Source organism: Loxodonta africana, chromosome 11 (genome assembly GCF_030014295.1).
Source record: "Loxodonta africana isolate mLoxAfr1 chromosome 11, mLoxAfr1.hap2, whole genome shotgun sequence".
Taxonomy (NCBI): Eukaryota; Metazoa; Chordata; class Mammalia; order Proboscidea; family Elephantidae; genus Loxodonta; species Loxodonta africana.
The window spans coordinates 48,871,697-48,882,013 of record NC_087352.1 but is presented as its reverse complement, the minus strand read 5'-3'; the positions used below and the strand labels follow the sequence as shown (position 1 = coordinate 48,882,013).

At 44.1% G+C, this 10,317-nt stretch overlaps 1 protein-coding gene across 4 annotated transcripts in view; it reads right to left on the bottom strand.

Annotated features, from left to right (window-relative positions):
• Nucleotides 1-4,896: 4,896 nt before the first annotated feature.
• Nucleotides 4,897-10,317, bottom strand: part of ALPK2 (alpha kinase 2) — a 138,659-nt gene continuing 133,238 nt past the window's right edge. For 3 of the 4 annotated variants that reach the window (XM_064294462.1, XM_003406707.3, XM_064294463.1), the window contains one exon: nt 8,176-9,716. In XM_064294462.1, coding sequence (XP_064150532.1) covers nt 9,497-9,716 — 220 coding nt within the window. In that variant the 3' untranslated portion in view covers nt 8,176-9,496. Of the gene's footprint in view, nt 9,717-10,317 lie in introns of all 4 variants that reach the window. The other variant, XM_023543752.2, reaches the window with a different exon arrangement.

Below are 10,317 nucleotides of genomic sequence, written 5' to 3'. Positions count from 1 at the left end.
GATGTCCACTCTATCATGTCCTCATGGTCACAATGTGGTCACTAGAGCTCCAGCTATCATGTTCATGTTTCAGGAGAAAAAAAACTTGAAGGATAAAGGGCAAAGAGGGTAGCTGCCCTATGAGTCAATCCCCCCCACTTTTAATTAATATTTTATTTTGGGGGAAAATACACACAGCAAAACCCACCTCCATTCAAGACTTTCTAGACATAATGATGGGTAACATTGGTTACATTCCTCACATCATGTCAACATTCTCGTGTTTCCGTTCCAGTTGCTTCATTTCCAAGGACTTAAACACTCTGCCCTCCAAGGTTTCCATCTATGCTTTAAAATAGCTGCTTTCCATTTGGTCTCATATAGATATATTTTTAGAAGAACTCAATACGTGAGGGTGACAATCTTTACCTTTTGAGCTAAACTATGACTTAATTTAAAGGTAACTTTAGAGGATAATTTCAATTCAAGGTTTGAAGAGTAACTCAGGGCAACAATCTTGGGGACTCCTCCAGCTCAACAGGTCCAGTAAGTCTGGATTCTTTAAGAATTTGAAGTTCTGTTCTACATTTTTCTCCTTTTCTATCAGGATAAGCCAATCACCTTTAAAGAACTCTCATGGAAGCCCCACTCAGAGAATTCTGCTTAGATTTCATTGGTCAGAACTGTGATATATGACTATTCATAGATGCAAAGGAGCTAAGGGTCTTACCACTATGAACAAAATTGGATTCTGTTACTAAAGAAGACAGTGAGAATGGATATTGACTAAGGAGAATGGGTATTGGGTAGGCAGCTACCAGTGCTTTTCACAAAGAGCTTCTGATATGTATGGCTATATGACTTATGGGATTTGTGCTACAAAATTATATTGGGCCCAGAACTAGGGAAGAATTTTCCCAGAGGACAATACAACATTCATTTGTGAGAAACTGCTGTGTCTGCACTCTTCTTACTTGGTCAAGATTAGGAAGAAAATAATTACATAAGTCACCAGAGTTTCTGGGAAGGGATTTGAAGTCTAAAGGCTTTAGGCATTTTTTCAAGTTTATATAATGAATCTGTGAATCAGTAGTAGAACCAGGAGAGAAACCAGGGGTCTGTTGTGGCAAGGGCAATTTTTTGTTGTTGTTAGGAATGGAAACCCAACCCCAATTAGCTTTAGCAAAAAAGGAATTATTGTCTAACCTAATTGAATTGTCTGAGGTGTGGGTAGGATTCAGGTATGGCTGGATCCAGGTGAAAGATATTCCATGCTGTGGCCTCGGTACTCACTTCATAGCACATCCTAGATTTAAAAGGGCTTTTAGGTAACCTACCATGCTCCCACTCTGTGCTTTCATGGTCAAAAACTACGAGCAATCACACTGGAAGCCTCTGGTAACAGAGGAGAGAGAGAATATCAACATTTCCATGTAAGCACAATACCTTAATTTAAGGGAAGCAGTAATGAGGAAATATTCACTTCCTGTCTGTAAGACAAGCCCTGCTGGATGCCTGGCAGTGCAGGGACATTTGCCTTCCATTGAGTCTCTGTGAAAGGAGCCCTGGTTGCTCAGTGGTTAAGTGCTTGGCTGCTAACCAAAAGGTTGGCAGTTCAAATTCACCAGCCACTCTGCAGGAGAAAGATGTGGCAATCTGCTTCTGTAAAGATTACAACCTAGGAAACCCTGTAGGGTACTTCTACTCTGTCCTCCTATAGGGTTGCTGTGAGTTGGAATCAACTCAGTGGCAACAAGTTTTTGTTTTTGTTTTTTAGTCTCTATGGTCCCTCCTCTGATTGGTCCAACTATTGTGTCTGTTGGCCATTATTTATTTTTATGCATTAAAAAAATGGAATTAATTTTTTTAGCCATGTGTCCACTGGGGATACCCAGACACGGAGAAAGAGTTGGGTTCAGGTCTTCTGGAGAGAATAAAAACAGCCCAAAATCTGGACAGCTTCCTGGAGGAGGTGACAGATATGAGCTCGAAGGAAATGGAAGGCAAGGCATTCCTGGAAGATGGCATTGCAGGAGCAGAGGCATGAAGGGATGAAATTACCTGTACAGCTTTTCTTTTTTCTCGCTTCCTCACATGGACTGTTCTGGTAGTCGAGACATAGAGATCTAATACATCCTCAAGGAGAAATGGGATTGTTGTAGTCAGAATGAAAAAGAAAAGGCATAAAACAAAGTGCCGTTTTAAATTTTTTCCCCAACAGGCTTTTCAGAACCAAGGTACAGATTTGATGTGACTACGACTTGAGTAAGAAGCTTTCTCTTCCTACCCAGGGAGTGGAGTAGAGATGTTAACCTGGACTGGGGTTGGGAGCAGCAGAGAGCCCTGGGGGCTTGGGATGCTGGGAGGACAGGGCCTGGGGGACCCTATGGAGGGCGCCCCCTGGAGGCTGAGCTGTTCTCTGTGGAGCATGTGTTGCAACTTTGGGAGTTACTTTAGCCTTTCACACCATCACTGTGTGGTGGCATTTCCATGACAGCTGTCTGCTCTGGCCCCTGGAGTGTTCTGGACAGCATGTCCCAACACCTACCCATGTTTGAAACTAGTGAGCCCCTTCCCAAGTGTGGACAGACCCTCCCTTTCAATTGCCTATGTCAATAGCTGCCTTCCTCAGAAAGGGGAAAAGGACTCCCAGAGCTGCAGACGGGTGGGAAAGGCAAAGCCCAGGCTCCGGGCAGTGGCGGAGTTCACCTGCCCACAGACCCCAAAGATGCCTGCGGGAGAGAACAGCAACTGACCTTTGGCTCACCCACTCTCATGCTATGTGTTTAAGATTGTTCACTGGATGTATGTCTACAGATGATATAAATATATGCACATATTTATATCTACATACATTATATAAAAGCATGGGGTTTGCTGTTAGTTCTCTGAGGATGAACTGTGGTCATTCTATTGAGTTGCTATGCAATCCATATAAAAGGGTAAAAATAGAACCGATGAGTGTTAATTGATGAAACACAACCTAAGCACTCTGGAAAATTCAATGTTGAATAACGAGTGACCCAACTCGTGACCTCTCTCTGCCTTTTCCGCAGTGCAGGGGGAATAAATATGCTGAGGCATTGAGGCCAGCGAGGAAAGAGGCAGTAGACCCCAGTGAACAGCAACCAACAACAAGAAGCTAAGGGGGAAATCTAGCAGGGAGGGGATGAGAGCTGCAAGGTGGTGACTCGATTTTAAACTGGTGGTCAGCTCAGAGAGGACAGAGGACAGTTTTTTCAGTTAGGATGTTGAGGTCACACTGTGGGAGGTTGGGACAGGAAGAGGGAGCTGGGCCTTGGCATTTGGGGACAGTTGTGGTTACAGATGACAATGCACACCTTTCCAGCTTTCAGGAAGGATAGAGAGTTCTTTAAGGAGCTCTGGTGGCATAACAGTTAAGTGCTCAGCTGCTAACTGAAAGGTTGGCAGTTTGAACGCACCCAGTGGCTCCAATCAGTGGAAGAAAGACGTGGTGATCTGTTCCCATAAAGATCACAGCCTAGAAAACCCTATGGTACAACTCTACTCCGTCATGTGGGGTCGCTACAATCCGAATTGATTCAACGGCACCTAACATCAACAACAGAGAATTCTCTAAAATTATAGGAAAGGGAACTGAGGCACCAAATGTGGCTCTTTCTTTGGGAATGGTGAAGGCTGGAGGTGTGGGTGGACTACAAGAGAAAGGGAAACATTTCTGTGGGCCACGTTTCCCACTATATGACCAGGAAGGAGGAGGCATTGAAGGGGGCTGGTCACACACCACTTTTCTTGCCTCTGACCCGGGCTTCTAATCTGAACATACTTTACTACGTGGTACAAGACTGGGACACCAAAGAAAGTATTATGGGCAATGTTTCACAATAACAAGCCACCATCTTGTCATTCGTTAGATGTAGAGGGACAGAGAGGAAGGTGAAGGGGGAGATATCTCAATAGAATGGGTTCTGATATTTCTGGGCCCTAAAATGGAAGCTGACAGACTGGCTCTTCTTGATCATCTCTGATCAAGATCATATTGATTTTCTTTGGTGAGTGGTGTCTGGGGTCTTAAAGGCTAGCGAGCGACCACCAATTGGTCTCAACCCACCTGGAGCAAAGGAGAATGAAGGACACCAAAGACACAATCATGAGCCCAAAAGACAGAAAGGGCCACATAAATCAGAGACTATATCAGCCCGAGACCAGAAGAACTAGATGGTGCCTGGCTACAATCGATGACTGCCCTGACAGGGAACACAACAGAGAACTCCTGAGGGAGCAGGAGAGCAGTGGGATGCAGACCTCAAATTCTCATAAAAAGACCAGACTTAATGGTCTGGCTGAGATAAGAAGGACCCCGGAGGTCATGGTCCCCAGACCTGTTAGTCCAAAACAAGAACCATTCCCAAAGCCAACTCTTCAGACAGGGATTGGACTAGACTATAAGATAGAAAAAGATACTGGTGAGGAGTGAGTTTCTTGGCTCAAATAGACACATGAGACTATGTGGGCAGCTCCTGTCTGGAGCGGAGATGAGAAGGCAGAGGGGGACAGGAGCTGGCTGAATGGACACAGGGAATACAGCGTGGAGAGAAGGAGTGTGCTGTCTCATTAGGGGGAGAGCAACTAGGAGTACCTAGCAAGGTGTATACAAATTTTTGTATGAGAGACTGACTTGTAAACTTTCACTTAAAGCACACACAAAAAAGAACAAATAATTCTGAAAAAAGCCTCTTACACACACACATGATTTCTATCTGGGACCATTTTGGTCTCTTGGGAAAAATAGAATTAAAAAAAAAAAAAAAACCTCTTGACCTATGAGTACAATTAGTACTTGTATACACTCGTTCATTTCATCATAAAATGAACACATGACCACATGGTCATACACGTGGAATTGGCTTCTATCTTGCCTTTCAGCTTTTATAAAGTAGTTTTAGAACAAGCAGGTTCTCAAAGTATTTCAGAGCTGCTCCAGCAATGAGTTGGAAAATCTACCCTGTGCTGGGAGGCAGAAGAGGTTTCTGTATCTCTCTAATTTTTTTAAACTATTCAAGCCCCAGTGGCATATGCAGATTTAACTGGGAGAGAAATTCAGTCTGTTCACTTGAGTACACATGGTCCAGCAGAGCAGAATGAACGAAAAGACAACAAGCCTGAGCCAGGGGGTTGACAGGCTCCTCCCATCACAGCCAGTGGAGCACATGCCCAGCACACACACAAAGCAGTGTGTATTTTTAGAAAAGAGAGCATTTTCTAATTAGAAAATAATTGTTACTTCTTTTGGCATTCTTTTTCATAAGAACCGTTTGCTATTATGGACCTTGTCAGAAGCGCGCCTGGGGAGGCACTGGTATAATAAAGATAACATGAAATATAACACAAGCTCACCATCCACGCATCCCAAATCAGACCTCTCCAGAACATGATGCCCACTGGCAAGAAGGCATGGTTTCCCTGCCATTCTCATTAGTGATAGTGCAATTAGAAACACAGGCCCATGTGTTCGTGTCATCTGCAGTCTCAGAGCTCCATCTTGGAGCCCTCTATGAAAGCATGAAACCGAGGCACTTACACACTGCAGGCATCATGGAGGCACAAAATCCCCAGCTGCACCCACAAGGCTGTCCTGGCTCCTAGCTCAGTGTCTAGGCTGGGATTTCATTGTGTTTTTAGGCCTATTATCAACATTATGGAGCCCTGGTGGCATAGTGGTTAAGAGTTTGGCTGCTAACCAAAAGGTCAGTAGTTCAAATCTACCAGCTTCTCCTTGGAAACCCTGTGGGGCAGTTCTACTCTGTCCTATAAGGTCGCTATGAGTTGGAATTGACTCGATGGCAATGTTTTTTTTTTTTTTTGTATCAATGTTATTGAACTCTGGTGGCACAACAGTTAAGTGCTCAGCTGCTAACCGAAAGGTTGGCTGTATGAATCAACCCAGTGGCTCCATGGGAGAAAGACCTAGCAATCTGCTCCTATAAAGATGACAGCCAAGAAAACCCTATGGGGCAGTTTTCCGCTCTGTCACATGAGGTCTCTATGAGTTGGAATCGATTTAACAGCACACCACCACCACAACAACAAAAACAAAGTTGTACAGTTATGGAGACAAGTGAGAAAATCAATGGAAACTGGCCATGCTGCAAACTGAGCTAAAATAATGGTAACAAGACCCCAGAACAAGCTCTTTGGTGTAAGAGAGCCCATTGCACATGCCTGTTACTTGGCCGCATCAGGAAAAAAACCGTTTACCTCCCAACAGGCAGGGCTGAGTGGCTGGGCGGACGGCAAAATAGCCCCACACAAGGCCACCCCTTAGAGGCCTGGCTGGGACAAGTCCCACTGCCAGTGTCCCTTCTGTCCTTGGTTCTCCAAATGTTTTAAAACAGATGAAATCTGATTAGAATAAACAATAAGGGCACTTTGAGTGAAAAAAAAATGAGAACAAAAAAAAATCCAGGCATCTGTAAAACGAGGAAGGGATAACTCCAAAACGAGGTACCCCATGGGCTGACAGAAAAACATAAAATCTGAGAACAGAAAATCCATTCCCTCCACTGTCTCTCTAAGTCAAGACTCAAAACTATTTAGAAGTAGAGGGTCGCAGGATGACTTGGACTTTTTATTTTATACCTCTCTATATATTTAAATTTTTCAAACACTTGTGTTGATTTTTTTTTTTCTTAATTACAAGTTATTACTAAAGAAAGCACCCAGGTCTGTCTAGAGGGCTCTGGTCACACTCACTCTGTTATACATAAAGGCGAATTCCAATCAAAATGTGCCCTGTGCCTTTGCTGTTGTGGAACTTTCTAGAACTCTGCTGCTAAATACATCTATCTGTAGGATCTCTGTCAGGAACACAGGCTACAGGCTGCCTTGTAGAAAAATGAACATTTTAAAATCTATAAGCCAAGGGGATCGCTTCAGAAGCAAGGCAAGAGATGGCAGATTTTCTGAAAAAGATGAAATGCAACTAGCTGGAGTATTTTCACCTCCAAATCCCTTTTTAAAACAAAAATCCTGCCTCTGTTCCCTTTCTAAAAAAAAAAAATCAAAACTGTGGGCCTGAAGAGATTAGTATTTTAAAGTAGGAGAATACAGGAGTCTCTTATGGGAGCCCATCCCAACCATCCTTGGGTTGTCAGTGTTGCTTGTATGAGTGCCTCACTGACAAGGCATTTCCTTCCTGTTGCCAGGCAGCTGCAGGACTCAATGCACTGCTTCACGTATTACAATCGAGAAGTAGCTAGATTCTTCCTCCAGCGATGTTATTTGACCTCTAGGAGGCCTACTCACTCCCCTCAACATTTCAGGACCCTCCTATCCGTGGTCTAGACTGGCCTCTCAAGTGTGGTCTCTGGTCAGCAGCCTGGGCATCCCCAGGAAGCTTGTCAGAAATGTAGAATCTCAGGCCCTGCCCCTAACCTCCTGCATCAGAACCTGAATATTCACAAGATCCCCAGGTGATCACCAGAAGCCCTGATGGTGCAATGATTAAGTGCTCGGCTGCTACAGCAGTTTCAACCTACCCGGTGGTTCCATGGGAGAAAGGACCTGGCTATTTGTTGATGTTGTGTACCATCCACCTGGACCCTATAGAACAGAACAGAACAGAACCGTCCACTGGGTATTCTTGGAAACCCTGGTGGCATAGTGGTTAAGTGCTACAGCTGCTAACCAGTTTGAATCCATCAGGCGCCCCCTGGAAACTCTATGGGGTAGTTCTATTCTGTCCTATAGGGTTGCTATGACTCAGAATCAACTCACATGACGAGTTTTCTATTTTTATTTTTTTTTATCGGGTATTTTTTTATCCTAGGTTGAAATCTTTACAGGAGCAGATTGCCAGGTCTTTTCTTCCACAGAGCCTTGGGTGGGTTCAAACCGCCAACCTTTCGCCATCCTTCAGCTGAGCGCTTAATGATTGCACCACCAAGGCTCCTTCCTGTAAAGATTGCAGCCTAGGAAACCCTATGGGGCAGTCCTACTTTGTCATACAGGGTCACTATGAGTCAGAACTGACTTGACAGCACACGATAACAACCACAACCAGGTGATTTATGTGCACACTCAAGTTTGAGATGCATTGATCATGCTGCTCACAGATGGCCTCACAATTCCTCTGGATACGGTCAGGGAGTCATTGAAATCAGTCTTAAAAAACAAAATGCTGATGAGTTAATAGATATCCTCACACAGTTCGGATGCTGTCTCCATCCCTGAGCTGTCTTTATCCCATTTTCTCTTGCCCCATGTGAACTGCTGCCCGTCTTCTCTGCAGCTGGGCTTGGCCTGTGCTAGGGAAGGCGACTCTGTGTGTGAGGATCGGTGGGGCAGGGCGAGGGCAGAGGAGCTGGCTCCCCTGTGAGGTGGTCTCCCAGGCAAGATTTGAACACATCCTCTGGTGTAATCAAATATAGCTCAGTCCTGGGCTTAGGGAGCAAAGTAGAAAGTGATGTAAAGAATGGGGGTGTGGGGAAAAACACAGAATTAAATATTTTGTGCTCCCGTAAACTTATGAGGAAATTACCAGGTGCCATCAAGTCCATTCTGACTCATGATGAGCCCATGTGTGTCAGAGTAGAACTGCAATCCATAGGATTTTCGATAACTAATTTTTCCAAGTAGATCGACAGGCCTTCCTTCTGAAGCACCTCTGGGTGGACTTGAACCTCCAGCCTTGTGGTTAGCAGCTGAGCTCATTAACTGTTTGCATCACCCAGGGACTCCATTAGGAAATTGTTGTTGTTGGAGTTAATTCCGACTCGTGGCAACCCCCCGTGTACAGAATAGAACTGCTCCATAGAGTTTTCAAGGCTAAGACCTTTCAGAAGCTAAACTCTAAATCCTAAGGGAACTTAAAATATGGACACAAATTCTAGAGATAAAAGTGTCATGATGACATATGCGTCTTATACTTTTTGTTTAAATATGAATTTAATTAAACAAAAAAATGATAACTGGATGGTCCACCCAGTGCCGTCGAGTCGATTCCGACTCATACTGGATGGTAAGGGGCCTTAATTTTTGGAAACCATCTCCAGCAACAATACCATAATTGACATTAGCACAACTCGACCGGGTGAAGGAATTTACATGTTCCGTTTACATTGCAGCTGCATGTCATCTAGAAGTCCCGGGGTTAGGAATGGGGGTGGGGAAGGGTTTTGGCTGTGGACAGGTCCTGCTCAGCGCCAAGTCCTTGACAACACTACCATGTGCAAATACACAAATATACACATAACGTCAGGCTAGTGGAAATGCTAAGAGTGTATACAAAGAGCGGACTGTCTTTGAGTCTGCTAATTGATTCAGTCTTTCAATAAGTCTATTGGCAAATCCTGTAGTGAAATCATTTCAGCGGAGATAGTAGGTGACGGGTTTAGAAGCATCCTGGAGCACAGTTGACTGGGAATAAGGATCGTCACACCACCCACTGTGGATCATGGAGTCTCTCTGGATGTTTGCAGTTTCACTCACGAGACGTGTGTGCTGTTAGCTGGTGACTGCTCGTTAGTAAGAGCTGTTAGGTCTTCTTTTCTGCTAGGGTCCCGGGTGCTGCTTTCTTCACTGTTGTGGAGTTTGGGTGAACTTTGCTTTTCCCAGCGACACTTGGCTTCTTCTGTTTCTGGTTGTTGTTTTGAAGGGACTTCAGCCCCAGCATTTTACAATACTTGTTACACTGATGCAGTGCTTTAAACTGGTCGATGAAGGTCATGGAGCAGTTCCCTTTAAATCCTTTGTACCTGGGAGTTTGGGTGGAAGGAAACATAACATTTTAAACAGGGTGCTTCACCAGTTTTAAAAGAAAAATTTGAAAGGGGGAACCGTGGTGCACAGAAAATCTCTTATGGCCAAATGGTTGACACAATGATTAATTAAAGGAAAAAAACAAAAACTGTGAGCTTAAATGAGGGCAAAGACCTATTGACACTGCTGAGTGAAATGAGCCAGTCAAAAGGACAAATATACAATGTTTCGCTATCTATATTTTTACAATAAAAAGGTCAAATATCGTGTGATGTCACTTGTATGAAATATCTAAACCAGGCAAGTGTATAGAGATCAAAGTTTATTTGCGGTTACCAGGGGCAGCAGGGAGGGAGGCGGAAAGGAAGACACAGCACTTAGGGGACACTGAGCTTCTGTCAAGGGTGATGGAAAAATTCGGGAATGGTTAATGGTGATGGCTGAACAACAGGATGAACAAATTTAATGTCACTGAACTGTACATGTGAAGATCGTTCAAATGACAAATGTTTTGTTTTCCATATATTTAATCATTGAAAAATGGCCCATTGGTGACATTACAACTGACCTGATAGAAATAAAGAGAATTACAACAGA